This window comes from Myodes glareolus, chromosome 19 (assembly GCF_982192425.1).
Source record: "Myodes glareolus chromosome 19, mMyoGla1.1, whole genome shotgun sequence".
Classification (NCBI taxonomy): domain Eukaryota; kingdom Metazoa; phylum Chordata; class Mammalia; order Rodentia; family Cricetidae; genus Myodes; species Myodes glareolus.
In genome coordinates this window covers 4,504,356-4,529,234 of record NC_142044.1, presented here as the reverse complement: position 1 = coordinate 4,529,234, position 24,879 = coordinate 4,504,356, and the positions used below count along the sequence as shown (strand labels likewise).

Genomic DNA, 24,879 nt, shown 5'->3' with positions numbered 1-24,879 from the left:
TCCTGGAACTAGCTCTTGTAGGCCAGGCTGGCCTGGAACTCACAGAGATCCTTCTGCCTCTAGTGTGTTATTTAGCTCATGAAATCTAATAGACTTCAGTTTTACTCGGTGATGTGACCTTTGTAAGTTATCAAATTTCTTAAAGCAATTTAGAGTGGATTTAGTAATCTGTATTGTATGGAGACCATCAGAAGCATAATGAGATAGTCAAGAGCCAGCTTATTCACATAATCAGTGTTCAAGATATAATGCTGTCTTTCCAAATTATTTTTGAAACTTATTTTTAAAGATTGCTGTTGGCTCCACCTCATAGCAATTAACTTTTTTATTCCTGTTATGAAAAATTAAATGAATTGTGAAAGCCAAAGATTTGTTGATTTTTATTTCCTCTTTAAAGCAGTTTTATATATTTTGTGGGAAATGCTTCATTATTGTACTTTTAAGTTAAAGAAAATTAGGGCTGGGATATAGCTCAGTGGTAGAGCACTTACTTAGCACGCACACAGTCCTGGGTTCAATCTCTGTCACTTCCCTTCCCCCAGAGTCATCACAGAGTGTAATTTACTATTGGGTCAAGAAAAGAGGCTTCTTTTCAGATTTCTTGTGTGGTTATTTCCTTAGGTCAACTGGCATGACTTTGCTTTTTTTGACCCGGTAATGTATGAGAGTTTGCGGCAGCTGATCCTGGCGTCTCAGAGTTCAGATGCTGATGCTGTGTTCTCGGCAATGGATTTGGCATTTGCCATTGACCTGTGTAAAGAAGAGGGTGGAGGACAGGTAAAGCAAATCCAGTTTCTGATTTTGCAAAAGAACTGGGGTATTTGTTAGGCTCATTTTATAAAGAACAATTTGGGTGAGGACCAAGGGAGAAAGACTCTGAGACAGGGTGTGTGCATGCGTCCCAGAACAAGCACTGTAGGAGAGGAACAGAGAAATGAGTCGGGAATTGGCGAAACAGACTGAGGCAGAGCGATTTTGTGCTTACTTAGGCCGACAAGGTTTGTGCCTCTCAGATATTTGTCAGGTAAAGACTCATCTTTAAATTCTAAAATTTTAGAAAATAAAGCTCTCACGAGCTGTTGTTGTTTGTCAGAATTGTTTTTAAATGTCACTGCTGAATTTTTCATAGGTTGAACTCATTCCAAATGGTGTAAATATACCAGTCACTCCTCAGAATGTCTACGAATACGTGAGGAAGTATGCAGAGCACAGAATGTTGGTAGTCGCAGAGCAGCCACTGCACGTAAGTGTTCTCTAGAAAAGGGTTATGTCGTGTGAAGCTGTTTTTAGTTTGCCATTGTTCTGAATTAGCCCAGTAATCCATCTATAAAAGGCCCAAGTTCTCCAATGGAAAATGGATTTGCATTTGTGTGAATGCAAAAAAAGTGTGAAGTCTCCAGCTAAAGGGCAAGCACTTGTTTTCTTTTGGAGATAGCTGTTGGGAACTGTAATGGTCAGAGATGGCTCTGGTGAGCAGCAGCAGCTAAGGGCTTGTAAGGCATCCTGTCGCCACCTAACTTAGGAGGATTCACCCCAGCAACATCCACAGAGGAGGCTTGTTAAGCAGAGGTTAACAAGTACAAGCTTCGCCAACATTTAGGGAAGCCTAAGATCTCGTGACAACCCAGAGTTTTTATTGGTGGCTAGTCCCAAAGGGATCCTTGGCTATACGCCCATCCGTGACTGCTGAAATTTTAGAGGAAAGCATGTTTCTACTATCATATTGTTACAGTGAATAGTTTAGGCTAACGCCCTAAGCACAGCGATGGAGGAGTGTTCCAAAAGTGAGATTCTCAAGATAGCAACCAGCTCTACGTTCAGGCCTGTCTTAGTAATGCTGCCCCTCTCCAGGATAAAGTTTCTATAAATTCAAGAGTGGTGGCTATTCTTGTGCTGGGAATTACACTGAGTTCAAGTCAGTGCTCCACTCGTTACCTTCTGGCTGCACATTAGCAGGTTAATCTTTAGTGCACTAGTTTCCTTCTGCAGAATGAGCATAAGATTGAACAGTTAATGAATGGAAGACACTTTTTCCGTAAGTGTCTAGATTTTGGGTTTGAGTCTAGGAGGTTGGCTTTTACTATGCTTTTCTAGGATGCACTTTTGCCAAATTGAAGTAATGCTGCTTATAAAATGTGCTGCCTGTACATTATTTATATGATTTAAAAAGCAATTTCAGTTTTCTACTGGAATATAAAACACTAGGTAACTTCTGAACTGTAGCCTGCTCTGTGTGCTCAATTCTTCCCCTTCTTTCTTGAATCTGTTAAGAAGAAACTCGAAATCAAGCCCCCTTTTTCCTCTTTATTTAGGGATCTAGCATTTTTTTAGAGAGTGCTGCTATAATTTGATGTTGAGCTTTAATAATATAAACAGAAAACAAAAATATAAACGGAAAACAAAGTACTGATTATAATAAAAGAAAAAAATTTCCAATTCTCTAGGCCATGAGGAAGGGTCTATTGGATGTGCTTCCAAAAAATTCCTTAGAAGATTTAACAGCAGAAGACTTTCGGCTTTTGGTGAATGGCTGTGGAGAAGTCAATGTGCAGATGTTGATCAGTTTCACCTCTTTCAACGACGAGTCAGGTAGGAAACGGCAAGTCCCCGTGAAGAGCTGGGCCGGAGCGTTTGCTGGGTGTGTCCTCTGAGGTTCTGAGTTAGAGTCTATTCCCAAGCCCTGTAGAATGTCACATTATTATTACAATTAAAAGTATGATTAGATGAAGATTAATATTTTGATAACTTAGAATTAGGTTATTTTGTTGTTGTTGTTCTTTATGGGAAGCCAGGGCAGGAGAATGTGAAGTTTGAGGCCAGCCTCAGATACATAGTGAGAACCTGCCTAAAAAACAAAATCCGTGCACATATTTGATTGCGAAGATTGTAACGGCACTGTAGTTACTACATACAGTTGTCCTTTTGTTTTCTATTTTGTCCTTCATCAAATTGCATAGCTTATTTTTCTATTTTTGGTTTTATTGAGACAGGGTCTATGTAGCACTCCTGTTGTCGGAGGCTGCTTGTTCGTTCCTCGCCACCCAGAACCGAAATAATCACACACAAACTATAGTATTTGCAATACGGCACTGGCTGAAACAGCTTTATTCATTAACCAATAAAAGCAACACATACACAGGAGGATCTGCACCCCCACACTCCTGCAGCTCACTTGGTGTAGGGCAGGCTAGACTTGGGCTTAGAGATCCTACTTACCTATACTTCCAAGTGCTACGGTTAAAGGTACGCTGCAGCCCACATTACAGAAACCTTTAAAATTCCCTTCGTGCTTGGTAATTTATAGGTTGTTGTGTAATGGGTTTTGTGGCACATTTTAGTGGAAGTACTTAGAACTCGGTTCATTTAAAAACCAAAACTATAGAAGGGAAAGAAAAACTGTCAGCTCAGTGGCATTGCATCCTGGGAAAGTTTTAGGAAGTGAATGCTGGTGTCCTTTCCTCTCCCTGTGGATGGAGTGGGTGGGAGTCCTCCTCTATAGAGATCTCATGTGACTTGTAAACCCAGTAGTTTTAGAAGCACTGGTTTACTGTCACATGAGAAGACTCAAGTTTACAGATGAGTTTTAGATCACGGTCTATTGGTTTGAGTGATGACAGTTCACTTTACTCAAGTCAGGATTACTTAATTACAAAGGTTTTTAAATGTGCAGATAGCTTTAATTTCCTGATAGGTATCAGATATCTTAAATTTTAAAGTTTGTCTCTTTATTTTTGTATGAAGTTTACCAGTGTTCAAAAGAAACAACATCTAATACAATACATTGACTCTTTATATTCTTAGGAGAGAATGCTGAGAAGCTTCTGCAGTTCAAGCGTTGGTTCTGGTCCATAGTGGAGAAAATGAGCATGGCTGAACGACAGGATCTTGTAAGCAATATCCTACAGTTTGTAGGGTGAAACAGGGGTTTGGTTGAGTTTTGCTTTGGTGTTTTAGGAGGTAGGGTGGTGATTTTCTTCCTGAAGAACATAGTTTACCAATAACAGTTCTGTGAAATCGGGCACTATTTCTCTTAGTGATCCTTTGGTTGTTCCTTTTTTTTTTATTTTTTTTTTAAATTTCTCTTTAGTGTATATGAGTATTTTACATGCATGCATGTCCGTCCACCATATGCATGTAGTGTCTTCTGAGGAGCATCAGCTCCTCTCTGGGGCTAGAGTTAAGGTCATTGTTTAGGTGCTGGGAATCAAACCTAGGTCTTTTAGAAGAGCATCTGGTTAGTACTCTTACCTGCTGAGCCACCTCTCCAGCCCCAGCTCATTCATTCTTGAAGAAATGTAACATGAAGCGCTTTCTCCCGTCGTAAATGAGTGGGTGGACACAGCTTTGGCTCTTGGGGATGACTGATACAGCAGCTTCGCGTCAGATGAGAAAACTTGGACTTTGAGACAGTTACTTTGAAGTCAAAACAAACAAACACCTTTTTCTCCTTTAATCTGAACATTTTTTAACATGTAGTTTATTGAGGTAGAATTGATTTAGTACAATAAAATAATTTTAAAACTGAGTTTTATTTTTTCAGATATCATTTCCCCCTTTCCTCCCTCCAAACTCTCCTTGCTCTTTTTCAAATTCATGATTCCCCCTCCTCCCAGTGTGTGTTTGTGTTCGTTCGTGTTGCTAAATACGTAAGTAAAACCTGCTCAGACTGTATAATGTCATGTAGATGTGTGTTTTCACGGCTGACCATTTGGTACTGGGTAACCAGTTAGTGTGCTTTCTCTCGGGTCTCAGCGTTACTTTGTTGTCTGTAGTGATTTGTTTATGGTTGAAACTTCCTGGAGTTCTCTCCCTTCCCCCTCATTCCCACCCGGTACACTAGAATGTCTATTGTTCTTGGTCAGCTCAGAGTGGGCAGTTATGTTTGTGAGACTTTATTTTAAACATCAGAGTTGGGGGTTGTTTATATTGCCAGAATTAAGGTTGACTATAAAAGCCAAAATTTTAACTATATGTTCTTATTTAGGTTTACTTTTGGACATCAAGCCCATCGTTGCCAGCCAGTGAAGAAGGTTTTCAGCCTATGCCCTCAATCACAATAAGGCCGCCAGATGACCAGCATCTTCCTACTGCAAACACCTGTATTTCTCGACTGTATGTCCCACTCTATTCCTCTAAACAGATTCTCAAACAAAAGTTACTGCTCGCCATTAAGACCAAGAATTTTGGTTTTGTGTAGAGTATAAAAAGTGTGTATTGCTGTGTAATATTACTAGCTAATTTTGTAGATTTTTTTTTCCCATTTGTCTATAAAAGTTTATGGAAGTTAATGCTGTCATAACCCCTGGTGGTACCGTAAAGAGATTAAATGCAAACATTCCTTGCTGAGTTTGTAGCTTAAAGGCCTGAGAAGCACTGGCACCTTTTGTCTATGATGGTTTGTTAGTTGCCAACTTCCAGGTCCGACCCCAGCCAAAGATGACAGCAGAACAACATAATCTACACTGTGACTTATCTTTTTTGTGAGGGGAAAAAATGTAAGATGTTCTGAACATGCAATGCTGCCTTTGTGCGAAGCGTTTGCAAAGGCTCTTGTATAGAGGGAATAGGGGATTTCAAAATAAAAAATTAAGTATGTTCTGTGTTTTTCTTTTAACTTTTTTATGGTGTTTAATTTGTGGTTGGCTGCAATTGTGTATCATGTATATGGAACTTGTAAAAAGTTCTTGACATCCAAATTTTAGAGACAAAAATCACTTTTACCTATAAAACCCACTTTTACTGCGGCTTATTTCCGCTGCATTGAGCTCCAGGATATTAAGCGATACCACTAATATTTGCATGTAATTTGTTGAGTTGAGAGAGGGCACGTTTTCTGTACATATGGTGGGGCCAATGCACAGTCCTTACTAGAGTCACCTTCTCTTTCCTTGTACCTGTTTCAAGGCAGTTAGACATGTTCCCGCCCTTCAGTCCTAGCCAGACATTTGTGCTAAGGGAATTCAGTTATGTGTACACAGCTGGGCACTTCCTGGTAACTGTAAAATGCTTTATAAGATCATGATTACTGAAAATACATTTTGGAAAATTTTAAATGTTCGTGAGCAGCTTAAATACTTTTGTATCTAGCCTTTTTAAAATATCTTGTTACATTTTACTTTTTTAAATAAATTACAGAAGAAATGTCAAGTAATATTGAAGAAACAGTTTTTATTTATATAGTTGTACATTTTTAAAGCTAAGGGCAATGCACTGACATGGTTATATTCATACTTTTTTTTAAGTTTATATACATATGTATGGACTATAAGAAAGCTAAGAAAACCAGTCCACATTTTACAGTTAGCAGAGAATCATGAATGGCACCCAGCCAGGCCTTTTCTTTTCATAAGCAGAAGTGATGTGTAACCATCAATTCACACAGAAAGTTTGAGTTAACTAACTGAAAACTAAGTGACAGGTTTTGTTTTGTTTTTTAAATGACTCTATGTGATTTTTGAACAATGCCCTTACTCTTTGTGGACTCAGCAGTTTTATTCAGTGGAATGACAAGGAAAAGAAAGTCCCCCTAGGACTTAAGTTGTCACTTTAAATATGAAAAATGAGAGAAGTTCTGTCATCTCTCACCTATCTTCTCAATTCCTCTAGGACTTCTGGCCTTCGATAATTGTCATGTTTAAAGAAAGGGAACTTCTTTTAAAGACTTGAAGCACATGGCATTCTCAGCCCTTCTAACACTAAAATATTTGAAATTGAATCATAGTAGTGAAGGTTACTTAAAACTTATACAACACCATGCTGTATGATGTGTGTAAATTAGCCAAAGTGAGACATTGATTGTTATATCTAAATACTATTAAGAGCTAACAAGCATTTGAAAGGTATAAAACATCAATGTCAGTCCTGTGTGCACGCACAGGCTTGGTCAGTAGTAAATGAACAAATTAGACTAGGACACTTGCAACCCTAATTGTAAACTTATTTTTAATAGTTATTGAAAGAATAAACATATTTAAAATAATGCATTATTAAAAATAATGCAGAATGTCTGAGGTCTTCCTAAATCAAGATTTTGGTTAAAATGCTCTTAGTAATAATAAAAGCGGAGTGAGTCTTTTCTCTTTTTCTTTTTTTTAAAGTTAAGCATAAAATGGTTCTAAATATAAAATAAAGTCATAAAAATAAGGTTCTCTTTTGGTCTTGTTTAGCGATTAAGTGAAACAGAACTGGAGACAGTTCAGGAAGACCAGGAATAAACTTGACTGGTGTTTGGAGCTTTGCTACTTCCCACTTTCCCCTAAAGTGTGGATATCACGATGGCTGCGTATTGGCTTGAGAGAGGATAGCTTCTCCACTGTAAAGACAGGGTTATTTTGATGAATGCCATGACAACTGCCAGGCTCAAGCTAAAAACTGACATCTTCCCAGAGGAAATACTTTTGCTTTTGTATGGCAAAGGTTTTCTTGTGGTTTGTTAATGCAGATGCCTGGGCACTGTGTGTCTCCAGTCCCTTTTCTGATATACGGTGGAAGCCGGTCATCTTCATAATAGAGAATTCCAGAGAGCATCCTGTTTCACTTATGGACATAAATCCACTACAAAGTTCTTAAGTTCTATGCAAAAAGTACAACTGTTGTTTAATCATGGCTCTCGCTTGATCGCGGTTGGATGGATGTGCCTTTAGTGGACTGCCTGGGTAGTGTTGACCGTTCAGTTACCACAGGACTTAAGTCTCTTATCTTGCTTACAGTTCAGACACATCAGACTGCTGACTGCATTACCTTCCTCTTCAGTACTTTTAATAAGTACTAACTGTGTGCTAAGCACTTTCGATGTTTGTCTTGTTACTTCCTCGGAATTGATTTAGTGAAGACTGTCCATCTCTTAGGTTTCATCACAGGCACTGTGAGTTTGCATTCTGAACATTGGCCTGCAGTAGTATTTTGTGGAAGGGGACGATCATGCAACTGAGTTCTAGGATAGTGAAGCGTGCTGGCAAAGTTCTAGGGTGCATTCCATTCAGTCTGGAGCCTTAGACCATGTGGCCATCCTGATGTTCTCACAATGCTGTTCTGAAAATGCTGACTCATAAACTTGCTAAAGATTTAAAAACAGGAGACTTATTCTTCAGTTACTTTCCCCAATGGTATCTAGAACTTTAAAGATGTGGGGATGCTCTAGAGCTAGCAATGTTATGTGTCTTTTAAATCTTAATGTCTTAAAATGAAAAGCATATAATGAAAAACTGATTTTATTGTCCTAAGTTCTATCTTTAAAATTCATAGGGACCACAAACTCAAAAAGATGGCTCAGTGGGTAAAGGCACTTGCTGCCTAGCCTGGTGGCTTGCATTTGATCTCCCGAACCCACCCACAAGGTAGAAGGAGAGAGCCAACTGCAAGTTGTCCTCTGACCTCTACCTGTGCATGTATGGTGACGTTCACAAATAATAATAATAAAACATAGCATGGATAAAGATTTCATGAACCTCTTTGACAAGTGTAACATCCAATCAATGGGTTAGTTGTATTTTGATGCAAGTAGAATTTCTCCAGGAGAAAAAAAAGGGTTCTTATATTTGAAATGTCTGGTGCAAAAAAGTGAAACTTGACTATTAATGTTAAACTGTGGCAAGCTTGTGGCATGGGAATGATTCGGTGAAGTTTATAAATCACACATTAGCCTGTAGGATCTTTTTAAACTAAGTGCCCTGTAGCACAATTAATAAAAGCCCAGAGACAGAAACGGGTTCAACCTGAAGGTCAGAAAAGCAAAACAGCCAGCCGCTCTGGCTCTTACCTCTACCTCTGTCCAAAGTGGCAATCCTGCCGTCATGAATCTCAGAATGAGACTGTGAAAGCTGTTTCCTCCTGTTTTATAATGCTCTCTCTAGTTTTGGGATCAAAAGCAGACACCACTACCACCCGGTTTCTATGGCAAATCAATAGGGCTGTTTTACTTTCTGACCTTCAGGCAAGCTTTATTAATTAAAATATAAATGAAGTGAAATATTACTACAATGCCTCATGCTTCTAGGTAGCCAGCAACTTCAAAGTTTTTTTGTCTTGTGGAATCAACTAGCCTACAGAAGTGGAAGGTGTATGTAAATATCACTGTTACCATATTCATAATACATTTAGGGGATAAATACATTTGTGTTACTGTTCATTAGAAAAAATAATAATCCTCAACTACTAAGAAACGGATTGGGTAACATGGGCCCACGTAATATTTGCCTCAACATAGACAACAAGAAAACAAATGAAAGCAAGGTTTGGAGTTGGTCACCAGATTGCTGCTTCATGGTAAGTATAGAAGTAGCAAAACTTAGAGAGGGGAGAGCAACAAACATGGAGAAATGCAGCACAAGGAGCTGTTTAATGTAGAAACTGGTCTAAGGCCTAGCCATTAGTGTGTCTGGTATGCTCCAGAGCCAGTTAATATTTGCTTGAGCATAACCATTTGACAAAAACTTTTTATATACTTTGAAAAACAGGCAGCGATGAACGTTTAATTTTAAAAGATACATGGTGCAGGAGCGGGGAGTGTAGTTCACATAAGTACATGCTTAGCATGTGTGAAACCTTGAGTTAAAGGCCCAGCATGCCCACTAGGACGCTAAAAGCTCGGTAACCAAAGTCCACAGACGTGGAGGTCAGAGGCCAGCTCTGTTGAGTTGGTTCTCCTGACTTTAGGTGGGTTCAAGGTTCAAACTCATGTACTTAAATTTGAGTATCTTCCACAGCTACTTAATAATGAAGGCATCTTGAAAAGATGGTCTTTAAAAAAGAAAACGAGATTTATTCTTATTCTATGCATATGGGTCTATGGAGCCCAGAAGAGGGTGTTGGGTCCCTTGGAACTAGAGAAGATTGCCCGCCTCCACGCGGGTGCTAGGAATTGAATTTAGAGCAGTTGTTGCTCTCAGCTACGGAGCCCTGGCTTTCCCATTGCCTTGCACCAAGTTCGCATTATCCCTGCACATAGCCTATTTTAAGTGGCTCTAGTCTACACCTCCAGATGTGCGGACCTCCTCTCCATTCGAAGTCTGTTAAACAGAACTATACTTCAGAAGTTTTAAAATGAAGAGTTTGTTGTTTGTCAATTTTCTGCAAGGATTTTATTTGGATTGAGAAGAGAACCTCAAAGGACCACCCAGGGAACTGTTTGCAGAAACTCGTTTCCCCATAGTGGATGTTTGTGCCCAGGTGCCCTGTTCTGTTTAGAACGGACTGACTATTCGAGGCGGTGGCAGATCCCTGCATTGTCCTCATGACGCTGATTTTACAGATGTGAGCCATGGGGTGATGAAGGCATCTGAGAATGAAGGAAATTTGTGAAAGGGCCAGTCACGTGTACTTGTACGCTCTTGTAGACCTGGTACCGCTTCCGGGAAGCAGGAAGTAAAGGGGTAAAGGACACCCCTACTCTATGAGTGTCACCTCCCGTTTGAGCGTCCCCTACCGTGTGGCTGGCGAGGGACTGTGGATAGGTAGTCCGGATGAGCAGGTCAGGCGGACTGCAGCTGATACTCGGCAGGCGGGGCGGGAGCTTCCGGCTTACGTCCGCAGGAGTGGGCGGGGCCGTGCAACGTCATGGACGCGGTGGGACGTAGGGCTCGTCCTGCTCGGTGACGGGAAGCGAGAGGGCTAAGGACGGAGTGGGGCGGGTCCGTTTGGAGGCGGGGCCGCCTGGGGGAGGGGCCTCTCGGAGGGGGCGGGGCCTTCTCGGGGAGGAGCCTCTCGGAGGAGAAGCGGACGTGGGTGGAGCCGCCCGGAGTCCCCTCAATGGGCCGGCGAGAACCTGGGAGCCGCACGGCTGGGCGGGCCCGGAGCCGGAGGAGGGTCGCGCCGGGCGGAGCGACGGGCCGCCGCTAGTGTCTGCTCTCCGCTCCGGCTCGGAGCTAACTCGCCGCGCTCAGGCCCTGGGCTTCCGTAGCTCTGGCGGAGTCAGCGCGATGGGCGAGCCGGAAAAGCCGGCGGCGGCCAGGCCGGAGGAGGATGAGGTAAAGGTCGCAGTCGCTCCATCCTCCGCTGCAGGGAGGGTCAGGCCCGGACTTCGGGTCCTGACTCTGTTGCGGAGTCATGATCGTCGCCGTCGGAGACCCGGTACCGCCGGAAGGAAGCGCCCTCGCTGCAGGCTGGTGGGGGAGGGGTGCAGGCGCAGGGCTCGCTCGGGGCTGGCCCGGGACGGCGGCTCTCCCGGTCTCTCCTGCTCAGAAACCCTGGCCGGGACAGCGGCGGCTCTCCTCTCCGCCGGCGAGGAGCGCGTGTGCAGGTGTATGAGGGGGCAGATGACAGGCGGGGCCGCGAGGCCAGCTGGGCTCAGACCGAGCTGCAACGGAGTCCTCGGGGTGTCTGTTCCTTCACAGAGAATGAAGTGCTGTTATGCAAAGTGCCACGGAGCTTAATAAATCTAAAATTAACTTACCTATCCCCTTTGCTTCTGTGCTACCAGAGAGATACTTCTGTGTGATAGCACACATAAATATCAGATTAGAGTACATAGTCATTTAAGTTATTATTATATAGTTTCCAATACCCCACTTTTGGGGGGCAAATATTCTAAGATATTTGGAATATATGAGTAATACATTTTTGTATCTCTGTGTGGTATCTTGAATTTAATATTATGGCAATTTGGAAGGGACATAGAAGTTTCAGCCCACAGACATTCGTGCTTTAATTAAACTGGCATTTCTAGACAAAGATGTAGATTCTAGGTTGATTTTTATTTTGTAAACATTTGGTAATAAGCTGTGACTATCCCTTATTTTGTTCTTCTTGAAACAAAGGTCCTCAGTACCAGTTTCTCCACTCAGGTGAAAACTCAGACTTCTCTGGTTTGCCAGTGACACCAGGGGGTTCTGCCCTAACGCCTGGAAGTTCACTTTTTTCTTCTTTTAACTTTTGATTAATAAAGACAGCAGAATTTTAGGCTAGGATGAGAGTTCAAAGGTTTTTGAGATTCAGGGATATCTGAAACTTTGTGTCTCTGAATATGACAGAGCAATGGGGCCTACTGGTGTCAGAACCATCTGCAGCAACTAATAAAGACCAAATCCCTGAGCCCACGACCTGTCTATGTGACGAGCTCGACAGGTGATCTTAGTGCACCGGCTTCAAGGGTCCCTGTGTGTGTGAATCCACAGTGTCCATAGCACTCCTTGGTTCCTCAGAATGTCCGAGATTGGAAAGTTCGGGCCAGAAACCCCTGAATGACAGACACGCCTAAGACTCATTAGTAGAACTGGGTTCAACTCCCCAAGTTGTTGACCTCAGCCAGGATTCCACTGGTGGTGATCTGTGAATAAAATGATACTTTTAAGAAGTACGTGACTGCAAGAGCACGCAGATAAGTGGCAGGGACACAGGAGGCAGCCACATGCGAGTGGAGAAGCGTGGGGCAAGAGTGGGAGGCATGCAGGTGCCAGTCTAGATTAGGTTGCTGTGGGCCACTACCGGGGAATCATGACCTAGATTTTTGTCTTGGCAACTCTTCAGACCAGATGACCAGAAGCTAAGACAGAAGAAACTAAAAACACAAGGTTTGAAAAACGTGGTAGAGTCTTGCCAAGGATTATTCACTGCCCATCATTACTTTAGGTTCTCATCACTTTGTCTTTGTCTCTCTGCTTTCTGGCTTTCCTGCCCTCCAGTCCTATTACCACGGCCCCAGCTCTGTCTTCATTAGATTAATGATTTGTTATTACTTCTCTAATACTCATTCTACAAAAGGTCTCTCAAGCTCTCAATTCCCATTAAAAAAAAAATAAGACTCACTAGCAAGGACCTATCAAAGTCAAGTTTATTTTTAGTACAATTTTCACATCTTAATGTATGTTCTCAATTTGTACATTATTTGTTAGCAAAATTTAGTTCCTTTCCTTTTACTTTTTCTTTTTTTCTTTCTTTCTTTTTTTTTGTTTTTTGAGACAGGGTTTCTTTGTGTAGCCCTGGCTGTCCTGGAACTAAGTGCTGGTGTTAAAGGCATGTGCCACCACCACCCAGCTTAGTTTCTTTTTCTGATTCTTCCTGAACCTTGGGTATCTATCTTCCAGGTGCCACTTCTATTCTTGTTAATTCCTAATCAGGAACTCTTGGTGGTTATCCATAAGAATCATGTCATAATGTATAATGGGTGTCAGCGGCAGGAATTGAGAGCAAGGGGAATTCAGATGTGAGCTTCTGTACGCTCCCACATCTTTGTAAACCTTTAATTTCCTCCTAGACTGATTGACATTCGGCGTCTCATCCTAGAAGAATTCCTCTCTTTGCTGAGGCTGGAGTCAGAAAAGACCACTGCCACTTTTGCTTGTCCTACCTCCCTTTCAGTCTGTATCCCCCGGCTTCCCTACTCTCCACACGTTAGCATTCTCTTCCTCACCCCCTTGTCTTTTCTGATTTTCTTTTAGCCTGGACCCCACTAACCCCAAACTGCCCTTCAGACTTACTATGTAGCTTAAGCTGACCTAGAACTTGATTGATCTCAGGGCCTAGTTTATGCAGCACTGGGGATAGAACACGGGGCTTCGTACGTGGTAGGCAAGCACTCTCCCAAAATGAGCTAAGTCTCAAGCTCTATGTGTTGGCATTCTTCAGCGCCCACAGGCTGTGTCCTCAGCTGTCCTGTTCCCTCCAGTTCTCCCTGGATCATCTGTTTCCTTGTTAATTATTAACAGGGTTGCCATCTCTCTTGTGCCAGAGTGTTCTATTTTCAGCTGCCTTCTAGAAATCTCGAACCTGAATTTGTTATCATTCTTGTTGACAAAATTGACCTTATAGATTATTTTGGATGTGCTATGCCAGAAACACAGATGTACATGTTTGTATCCTTCTACAGCATCAGAGTTATTGAGTGATGATAAGTTCGCAAGGGACAGCAATATGGCAGGTAACCTTTGGCGATCTGGCTGAGGAAGGGTTCTTTTGTCTCAGTCTTTTATTAGTATTAACTCTTCTATCACACAAAAATGCTTCTCTATGCTGTTTATGAATGAGTGTGTTAAAAGGATTACAGGTGAGTAGTGTACTGAATGAACTCAGAGCTGGCCATGCTGAAGAGACCAGGCTGCAGGAGAGTCAGGATTGTAGTTGGCTACAGAGGCAAGGAGGGCAGAACTGGGTTAGCGGTGAATGGGTGAGTAGGGATGAGTTAAATGGTAGATGGGGAAGCAGGTGGGTGGGGGAACAGGTGGATGAGTTAACAGGTAATGGGTGAGCAGTGAATGGGGAGTAGATGGATGGGGAGCAGGTGAATGGGGGAGTAGATGGATGGGGAGCAGGTGAATGGGGGAGTAGATGGATGGGGAGCAGGTGGAGCGGGTGGATGGGGAAGCAGATAGATGGGGAGCAGATGGATGGGGGAGCAGATAGATGGGGAGCAGATGGATTGGGGAGCAGATGGATGGGGGAGCAGATGGATGGGGGAGCAGATGGATAGGGAGCAGGTGAATGGGGGAGCAGGTGGATGAGTTAGCAGGTACATGTGTTAGCAGGTGGATGGGTGAGGAGGTGAATGAGGTAGCAGGTGCATGGGTGAGCAAGTGGATGGATTAGCAGGTATGTGTGCTAGCAGGTGAATAGGTGAGAGGTGAATGAGTTAGCAGGTGCTTGGGTAAGGAGGCGGATGGGAGAGCAAGTGAATGGATAATCAGGTGAATGGGTGAGCAGGTGGATGGGGACTAAGCTGATCTGAAGCCCCAAAGACAATCAGGAGTTCTCTGCTTGTCAGTCTCACACACACACACACACACACACACACACACACACACACACACAGTATCAGGCGATAGGTAGGTATGCAGCCATTCTCATCACAGTGTTAGGTACCCACCACCTTATGAAGTTCATGTGAGAGATTTATACTCCTCTAATCTCTTCTGTTCTTAAGCTGGGTTTCCGAATAAAATTTTAGTGCTCACATGTGCCCCGCAGTCTCAATTCACCTGGCATGTGGACAGGGAGGTCCCCTTTCTACTACCAGGAACAAGTCATTTGTCAGTCTGTACTACAAAGGTAGTACTGGACAGACAGTGATGCTGCTTGTCCACCTAGGAGCACAGACATCCTCCATCCCTAAAACTGGGCACAGCCGTAAGCCATTTTTTGTATACATTATAGAGTAACTTAGAGCAGATAGCCTTCTCTCAACAAGTAGTAACAGTTGATTTATGCTGTGTTAAACTGATTGAGAGTGAACCAGTTCTGGTCTGGTTATTCAGCTGTTCCCATATTGAGCATTTCCTATGCCCTGTTATTTCTGGTAAAAATCTTGCAGTTGCAGGGGTTGAACATTTTTAGCAAGAACTATTTATTTTTTAAAGTTCATTTGTGTGTGTGTGTGTGTGTGTGTGAGAGAGAGAGAGAGAGAGAGAGAGAGAGAGAGAGAGAGAGAGAGAGAGAGAAAGTAGGCGGCTATATCTATGTGTTTGGGTAGGAACACATATCCCACTGTGAATATATGGAAGTCAGAAAACAATAAGGACAAAAAATGGGAAATACACTAATTTAAAATTTGTCTCTTGTCTCTTTTCAACTTCTTTTCAAACCCTGCCTCATTTCTACCAGGGATCATAAAACACAGATCCAATATTGTTACTTGTCTGATTAAAAATCTTTGGTGAAAAAGAATAAACAAACAAACAAACAAAGCTTCAGTGCTTCCAAAAGTTACATTTAGAAGCTAGATGACCTGCTCCAAAGTTTTTAAAAATTAATTTCTTAATTTCCATTTAGTATGCAAAATAGACATACCCAACCTAACTTCATATAAAATTTAGCCAAGAAATAATATTTTAGAATTCAAAAGTTAATTTGTCTTTTTTCTATAAAATAATGACATTGATTTTTTTTAAAGTAGCAAAGCATTGTTTCAGAGAAGCTATTGGTCAATAGCTATGGTGAGATTAGTATTTACATTCAAGATCCTTTCCGTGGCATTAATACTGGACCCCGATTTCCAAATAAAATCATAACTATATGCCATTTGATAAATTCACTTTATTTTTTTATTCTAGTAGAATAATTTTGTTTTTATTTATAACATTATAGAATAAGTCAAAGAAATGGTGAGAGCTAATGGACTTATTTTGAATTCAGATACAAATGGAAGGTGAAGATTTATATCTAACTAGCCAACAGTTTCTTTGTATATTATCAGTTCTCCCTGGTGTTTTTTGTTTGTTTGTTTTGCTTTGTTTTCAAGACAAAGTTTCTCTGTGTAGCACTGGTTTGCCTAGAACTCACTCTGTAGACCAGGCTGGGCTCAAACTCAGGGATCCACCCCCTCTTCCTCCTGAATGCTGGATCGATGCACAGCATTAGGTATTGTCTTAATCATCTTGCTGTTAATCAATCCTGTTGGTTTGTCCATCATTGGAATACATGGTAGCCAGAGGCTTCAGACTGTGTGGCCAGCAGCAGACTGCTTCCCTCCACCGCCCACTCCTCACTGAAGCGATCTTACCTGGGTGAGACCTCTCTGCAGCCCTGTAATGTAATGAAATGTGTAGGCTAATTACAAGTGTAGAAAGAAACCTACCGCCAGGAAGACTTAGGTGGAATGCTCTGGGAAACGCAGTAAAGTGAGCTGCTGAAAACAACCGTGCTGAGTTTATCATTGTGGCGTACAGCTATAATCCCAGCACACAGGAGGCCCAGATGGAGAGTCAAAGCGTCAAGGCTAGCCTGGGCTACATAGTAAGACACACCTCAAAAAGGAAAAGCAAATAACAATAAGAATATCCTAAAGAATGGTTTCTTACCACAGGCCTGCCAAGGGCATCCTGGAGAACCTTTCATGAACCTCTTCAAACTGTATTAAAATATGCATTATGAAATTTGTCAACTGTGGTCCAGTTCAAAGGTTTATGTTAGTTAACCCTCCTCTCATCACATGATAGAATATATAATAATACCTTCCTGATGTGGCTTCTTTTAATTCTTCATGAATTGATGTCATGTTACATTTTTATCAGGGGGGAACAGGAAGAAAGTATATACAAATGTCACTTACATTCCAGGTTAAAGGTACTAGTCTTCAAAAGCTTCCCAAGTCCTGAGACCAGCCAGGTAGGTATTCACTAGGATATAAAGACTCCAAGATCATGATGCTTGGTACCAAAGGGTTACTGATTGTATTTTCCTTCCCAACTTTCGGAATGCCCCAGTTAGCAAATGGAATGATGGAAGAGATTTCTAGTCCTGAATAGATACCTCAATAGTATAATACAACGCACAAAAAATGCAGAATAATTTCAATGCAATTGATATATTTCTAAAAGAATTAAAAGAGTGATATGGGCCACATGGATTCAAAATCCTTGTTGACTGAGTTAGGGAGATAGTTCATTTGGTAGTGCCTGCTTTGTAAGTGTGATGATCTCAGTTGAGATTCCCAGCATCCAACTAAAATCTAGCGTTGATATGTATCTCTAACCCCAGCACTGGGGGTAGGTGCAGAGATAGGTTGCTGGCTAGGCCAGCCAGTCTAGCCAATCAGGTAGTCAGGGTTCAGTGGAGTAGACAAAGACACCTGATAGTGACTTCTGATCTCCTAACACACACACACCTACACACCTAACACACACCTACACACATACTGCTCATGTATATACTGCATACCCACATACACACATATGCATACGTGCATACACTACACACACACACACACACACACATGAACCCTACACACTCGAGACTTATGCCTTCTCAATTTGTCCTCAGTTCTAGCTAATGTTGTATTTGAGCATCTATCTCTGTCTCTCCCTCTCTTCTCTGAGTTTCACCGTAGCTCAGAAAGTAACTTTAATGAATTATTTGTTTGTTTGTTTGCTTATTTATTTATTTATCAAAACAGGGTTTCCTTGTGTAGCTCTGGCTGTCCTGGAACCCCCTTTGTAGACCAGGCTGGCCTCAAACTCACAGATATATCTGTCTGCCTCTGCCTCCAGAGTGCTGTGAAGTTACCCACTGGTTGGATACCTGAAAGGATTCTGTATGTCAGACTGCTCCCCCAATCTCTGATATCTTCCAAACTTTCCCCAGATGTATATTTAAGTTTGAGTCAGAGAGAAATTTCCACATTAAAAAAAAGTGTTTTTACTTTGATTTTTTAAAGCAGTTGTCTGCAGATACAAACGAAAACACAGAGAGGTCAAATGAAGAGCCTCTTCTAAGAAAGAGTTCCCGCCGGTTTGTTATCTTTCCGATCCAGTACCCTGATATTTGGAAGATGTATAAACAAGCACAGGCGTCTTTCTGGACCGCAGAAGAGGTATGTGGCTTTGTCTGCGTCCGTGTTCCTTCCTGTGTTCAGTGCTTGCCTTACAGGGTATCAAAATATTTTTACTCATAAGAAACATTAAATAAGATATGGCTCAGAATTAATGTAGATCCTTAGTTCTCATTAATAATAAATATAACTAATTTTTAATCAACTTAAATTGAACATAGTTAGCTTAGTGTCTGTAAATAAGTTTCTTGGTACAAGGAAATGTCATCTTATTCTGCCAGATTTTTGCTTTTGTTTCTGAGACAAGGTTAGTCCAAGGGTGACCATGTTAGTCCATGGTCAAGATCCTTTTGCCTTTACCTTTATTATATTATAGAAGTATATATAGCATATTATATGTATATATATAATATAGTATATTATATAAAATAGAAAACCATTTTCTATTTTTAAGATTTATTTATTTTTATTCTGTGTGTATAAGTTTGCCTGTGTGTGTGTGTGTGTGTGTGTGTGTGTGCACCACATGTGTTACTGGTGCCCTCAGAGACCAGCAGAGATTGTTGGGTCCCCAGGAATTGGAGTCACAAGTGGATGTGAACTGTCATGTGGGTGTTGGGAACTGAAGTGGAGTCCTCTGCAAGAGCAGCAAATGCTCTTAACCAGTGAGCTATCCCTGCAGCCAGTCTACCCATAGTTTTTTCTTTTTAAATAGATTCTTAGTTTGCTATGACTACATAAGACCAGTCTGGTTTTTGCTTGCTAATTTGTTGTTTTTACAGTTTCTCATTTATTTATGTGTGCATGTGTTTGTAGAATTGACGTGATCTCACCTTTGGCAGCAAGCACCTTTACCCGTTGAGCCATTTTGCTAGTCCTAACACCAGTTTAGACTTACGGTCATCAGAATAAACAAAATTGCAGCCACTGTTTAAAAGATGAAGTGTGAGAGTCAGACAGTGGTGGCTCACACCTTTCACCCCAGCCCTGCGGAGGCGGACACAGGCGAATCCCCAGGGTGAGGCCAGACAGCCAGGGCTACACAGAGAAACCCTGGCTCAGAAAAACAAGAAATAGCAACAACAAAAATGGAAGGGTGAAAACCTTAGGGACCCTCACTGGCTTTTTTTTTTCTTAGTGGTTCTTTATTTATAAGGTAGGCTGAAGCAGTTGTTACAATGTAGAAGGGAGACACTTTACACACTGTTATTATACAAGTTTAGAACAAAAACTACACAGGGAGAGGTCAACTCTCAATACAAACTAGCAACTAAACCCCAATAACTTACCTTTAGAAAGGGCATTTCAGCTGTGCCACTGCCTTTACAATGTCAAAAACACAAATAGAACTACCCAAGGTGTTTGTCATGTTCTTTTTACATAGCTTTAGAGGTGGGTCTGATGGAGCACAGCTGTGGTCGTGTGAGCAGCTGCGAGCCCGAGTTCACAGTCTAGCAAACCACAGCTGCTGCGGCAGCGCAACACTGGCTGCTTACTATAAATGCAAGTTTCCACTCTCAGAGTGAGCGCACCACAGAGGTTAGACAATACTTGCCGGTTTAAAAAATACTTATGCAAATGATTGCTGTGTGGTTTAATTAAACACACATATAGTTATTGTCTCTACTATTTAATTATTTCTCATCGCTTATGACAGGCACATAACACCCTCACTCTGTACATGTATCCGTTAGCATCTGTCTCTGCATAGCCATGCCTGTGTGAATAAATGTCTTTAGATCTGTGTGCCTGTCCGTCAGGAGACCAAATCTGGGCTGACAAGATAGGTCTGTGTGCCTGTCCGTCAGTAGACCAAATCTGTGCTGATAAGATAGGTCTGTGTTCCTGTCCGTCAGGAGACCAAATCTGGGCTGACAAGATGACTCATTGGACAGAGCACTTTCTGAACAAGGCTGGTGGCCTCAGTTTGATTCCTGGAACCCACAGTGGAATTTTCCTCTGATCTCTACACATGTGTCATAGCACACACGTGATCTGTTTTTCTACCCTGCACCTCTCATACACACACATAGATAGATAGATAGATAGATAGATAGATAGATAGATAGATAGATAGATAGATAGATAAGAAAACAGACCAAGCTGATCTATGGAACTAACACCCTGTGAAGAATGCAGGGTCTGAGGCCACGTACTGTCTGTGGAAGTGGCTTCATCTTCCTCCGCATCTCACTGTTAAATTAGGCTACTAGTATGTGGCACATTGGGTTGTTATGAGGATCAATGAAGTAGTTTAATCATATTTGACATTTGATAAGCACTAAATAAATGTGAACTATGACTTCAGAAAAGAGTGGGGAAATTTTAGCCTAGAATTTAAAACTACCAATGTCTGAAATTTCTTTTACACTATTTTCAGATATTTATATCTTTGTTATACTGTCAATGTTTTATATATTGTAGTTGACATATGAAGCAAAACACCCAGCTGAAACAAACACGCAGTGTTTCTATAGTAGTCCAGGATGGTCTGCACACCTGACTTACCTATCTGCCTGTGGTTTTTAGAAAGTTTTTGTTAGATATGGTTCAGTAGAGCACACAGTTGGTCTTTTTGTTTGTCATGTTTGAAAAAGGAACTTGTGATATTTATGTTTCTCAAAATTCATTGAAAATTAATTGCTTCTTTTAAAAAACTATAATAAATGTCTTAGGACCAAGATATACTAATTTAAAAAATTAAAACATAAGTTGATATGGATTTTGCAGGAAGATTCAAATACATGTTTTGAAAGGAAGCCAAAGATATTTTTAGTTCCACATATTAAACAAATTATGTAAAAAATAGTTAATTAACTTTGTATTCTAGTTTTTAAATCAGTGGTTGAATTAATTCCAAAATAATAGGCCCTGACTCAGAAGACAAAGTATAGACTTGGAAGTTTTCTAAAAGCCAGTCAGGTAACTCTGTTTACTAGCTTTCTGTTACTATGACAAAAATACCCGAGAAAATTAAGTTCTATAGTAACTGCCACAGGATAGCAACCGAGCCTTTGCTCTAACACATGGGCCTCTGGGGAGCCGTGAGGGTCGGAAGCTGTAGCAGCAAGTCTGGAATCACGATTTAGGTGGTGAAGTTGAGGGTGAGCTCATATGAGATAAAATAGACAAGGAATTTTACTTCTAGAAGGAAATATAACCATTATTATTTAACAATATAAGTAAAATTTATAGGGAATTTTAAAGCTCAGTGTTTAAAGAGGCAAATTTAGTATTTAAGACCAGGAATATTACAGTATTAAATTTAATATCAGGAATATAGTGCTTGAGAACAAGAAGACGCCCTGATTTAACCCGAGGTGAGCTGGTGGTAGAAGGGAGCTCGGCATCTGCCGGTGTATTTTATATAGTGGAGACAAGTATTTCCCTCCTCATCTTACTGTATTTCTAGAGCTTAGCCTACTGTCTGGCATGTATTGAGTGCCCAGAAAATACTTAGAATATAGCAGGAAAAGAGTTTCAGGAAAGGATACAATGACTGAAGGTTAGAATATTGGTCTTTTTGTTTTTTGAAAGGTCACGGAGAAATTTGTTTAAAATAATTAAAGAATCAAAGCCAGCAGAGTTTTTTTTTTGTTTTGTTTTGTTTTTTTACAAAGGACAGTTATATATTTTAAGTGTTTGTCACATTACTGTGAAACACACTTAGAGGTTTTTATAAAACAATATAAGAGCTACGTACTGATGTCTTCTCCAGATTTGTAAGTTGAGCCATTAATCCCCAGCGTGATGGTGTTTGGAGGCTGGGCAATGGGAGTTAATTTGGTAATGAGGGTAAAGGTCTCATGAGTGGGATTAATGTCTTTATAAAAAATATCAAAAGGGGGTTTTCTCTTTGCTCTGTGACCATACGGCAAGAAGGCACTCTCTAAAGAACTTCTTGAAGATGTTCAGCTTTGGGTGCTGCAGAGATGACTCAGGAGTTAAGTGCACTGGCTGCTCTTCTACAGTACTCAGATTTGATTGGCAGGACTCACATGGTGACTCAAAATTATTAGTAACTCCAGTTCCAGGGGATCTGACACTCTTCTGGCCTCTGTGGGCAGCCAGCATGTACATTGTACAAAAAACACATGTGCAGACAAACCATCTATACACATCAAAAAAAGATCCCTATTCCATCTTAGGCTGGGTTTCCATGACCAAAAACAACTTAGGGAGGAGAGGGTTTATTTCATCTTACGGCGTGTAGTTGATCATCCAGGAAAGTCAGAGTAGGTACTCAAGGCAAGAACCCGGGTGCTTACTGGCTGGCTCTCTGCGCCTTGCTAAACCTCCTTTCTTCTTTTCTTTTTGCTGAGACAAGGTTTCTCTGTAGCTCTCAAGCCTGTCCTGGACCTAGCTCTTATAGACCAGGCTGGCCTCGAACTCACAGAGACCCGCCTGCCTCTACCTCCTGCGTGCTGGGATTAAAGGCATGTGCCATCACCGCCTGGCTAAACCTGCTTTCTCATAGCACCTAAGACCACTGGCCTAGGGGTGGAACCGTCCCTGGTGGGCTGGACCCTCCAACATCAATCATCAATTAAGAAAAACTCTACAGGCTTGCCCACAGGCCAGTATGATGTTGGGAAGGGACACATAACACCAGCCAGCACAATTGACCCCTTGTCAAGTTGACACAAGCATTTTACTAATAAACCATAACCATTTCTTGTTCTTCTGCAAACCTTCACATTAATAATAGTATTATGATATGAAGCATTCCAACTTTTAAAAATCCTATAGTCTTTACAAATTCAAACACTTAAAAGGCTCAGTCACTTTAAAATATCTGAAGTCTCTTTGAAGCTCCAAAGTCTCTCCAAAAAAGTTTGAAATCTTTTTACAATGAAGTCTCTTAACAGTGGCCTTGTTAAAAAAAAAAAAAAAAGGTTCTTTCCTACTCCAAGAGGAGAGTGCAGACTGTGGGACGATGGTCTTGTACCCTGTAAAGATTTGTCAGACGTATGGTTTTAATACAACGTTGATTGGCAATAGCCAGGCAGGAAGTATAGGCCGGGTGACAAGGAGAACAGGAGAATTCTGGGAAAAGGAAAGGCTGAGTTTGCAGTTGTCACCCAGACACAGGAAGCAAGATGAGAAGGCCTCGCTGGTAAAAGGTACCAAGCCATGTGACTAATGCAGACAAGAATTATGGGATAATTTAAGATGTAAGAATTAGTTAATAAGAAGCCTGAGCTAATAGGTGAACCAGTTTATAATTAACATAAGCCTCTGCGTATTTTTTTGGGACTGAATGGCTGCAGGACTGGGCGGGACAGAAACCTCTGTCACCAGGAAAGAACAAGGGCACAGTCACAACCAATCAAAGCAAAATCCAAGCCCAACAGTGTAAAAAGTTCAGCTTTGGCCATCTGGAATTCACCCGCAACATTGGGCTCCCCCAGAGGGCCCAGGCTATTTCTGCTCCAGCCTCTGCCACACACCATATCTCCTAGCCACAGACTTGCTCCGCTCCACAGTTCTACTGTCCTTGGTAGTTCTCCCACGACATTGGTGTCTCCTACACACTGGGCTCACCACTGCACCTGGGCTGCACCTTCACCGGTAGCCTTTTTGTGGCTCTCTTCAGACCCTAACCCTGTTAGGTTCTCCTCTAACCCTGCCAGGCTCCATTTCTTCCTGGGGCTTCAACTGTAACTCAGGCTGCACCTTCATCCATGGCAGCGCCTGGTCGTTCAAGGGACTCTAGCCTGCCACACAGTGCCAAGCTTCAGCTGTTCTTGAGGATGCCGTCATGCCCTCAAAACCAGCACCACCTGGGACTTTTTTACTACTGGGTTTGAATGCCAGCATGTGGGGCAGCCTTGGTCCCAGCATGTAGGGCAGCCTTGGTCCCAGCAGGACCACAAGCTCTGTGTGCTGGTCCCCAGGAATATTTCCAGACTTAGGATCCTCTGCTGTGGGTCTCTTCATAATTACTGCTAATTTCTCAGTTCCAGCTAACTAGCATTGATTGTCCAAGTAATGGAAAGGTTTCTCTTCCGTGGTGCTGGTCTCTTGTTAATTAGCCACAGCTGACTTTTCAGCTCCAGCTGAAACCCAGGAAACACAACTCAAAATACTGTACAGCCTGGTAGCTTTTAAAGGGACTCTCAGACTTCCGTCTGAAACGTCACAAGCCAGGTCTCCGTTGTCTGTCTCACTCTCAGTTGAGGTTCCCTCTTCCAGAATGACTCTGTCTGTGTCAGGTGGTTGTAAACTTAGCCAGCACACACCCAGACCTTGGACTTACAGCTTCCAGAACTTTGAAGAATAAATGATTTTTTAAAAAATCTATCCTGTCTGTGGTGACTTGGGATAGCAGCAAGAGCCAGCTAACTCAGTAAGGTACATTTAGTGATAATTTGAAAAGTTTGGATTTTGCCAAGTTTTTTATTCCATTACTCTCTTAGTTCCAAAGAATACTTTTAATAAACATTTTCAAATGTATTTTTATTCTAGAAGAAGCCAGTCTTAGTGTTTCTATTGCTGTGAAGAGACACTATGGCCACAGCAACTCTTATAAAGGAAAACATTTAATTGAGGCTGGTTTACATTTTCAGAGGTTTACATTATCATCTTGGAGGACATGGCAGCCTGCAGACAAACATGGTTCTAGAAAAGGAGCTAAGAGTTCTACTTCCTGATCCACAGGCAACAGGAAGTAAACTGTATTCTAC

At 41.6% G+C, this 24,879-nt stretch overlaps 2 protein-coding genes and 1 long non-coding RNA gene across 9 annotated transcripts in view; 2 read left to right on the top strand and 1 right to left on the bottom strand.

Moving 5' to 3' along the window:
* Ubr5 (ubiquitin protein ligase E3 component n-recognin 5) overlaps nucleotides 1-5,595 on the top strand; it is a 102,314-nt gene extending 96,719 nt beyond the window's left edge. For all 5 annotated transcript variants that reach the window (XM_087898732.1, XM_087898730.1, XM_087898733.1 and 2 more), the window contains exons 55-59: nucleotides 622-777; nucleotides 1,130-1,243; nucleotides 2,445-2,589; nucleotides 3,802-3,887; nucleotides 4,985-5,595. In XM_087898732.1, coding sequence (XP_087754858.1) covers nucleotides 622-777; nucleotides 1,130-1,243; nucleotides 2,445-2,589; nucleotides 3,802-3,887; nucleotides 4,985-5,197 — 714 coding nt within the window. In that variant the 3' untranslated portion in view covers nucleotides 5,198-5,595. The remainder of the gene's footprint in view (nucleotides 1-621; nucleotides 778-1,129; nucleotides 1,244-2,444; nucleotides 2,590-3,801; nucleotides 3,888-4,984) is intronic.
* On the bottom strand, nucleotides 656-10,688 carry LOC125415141 (uncharacterized). The gene is made up of 2 exons (XR_014998097.2): nucleotides 10,424-10,688; nucleotides 656-2,680 (listed from the first exon to the last, which is right to left on the bottom strand). It is a non-coding gene; the product is annotated as an uncharacterized LOC125415141 (long non-coding RNA).
* Nucleotides 10,689-10,829: 141 nt separating this feature from the next.
* Nucleotides 10,830-24,879, top strand: part of Rrm2b (ribonucleotide reductase regulatory TP53 inducible subunit M2B) — a 33,696-nt gene continuing 19,646 nt past the window's right edge. For 2 of the 3 annotated variants that reach the window (XM_048457310.3, XM_048457307.3), the window contains exons 1-2: nucleotides 10,832-10,964; nucleotides 18,080-18,235. In XM_048457310.3, coding sequence (XP_048313267.1) covers nucleotides 10,917-10,964; nucleotides 18,080-18,235 — 204 coding nt within the window. In that variant the 5' untranslated portion in view covers nucleotides 10,832-10,916. Of the gene's footprint in view, nucleotides 10,965-18,079; nucleotides 18,236-24,879 lie in introns of all 3 variants that reach the window. The other variant, XM_048457309.3, reaches the window with a different exon arrangement.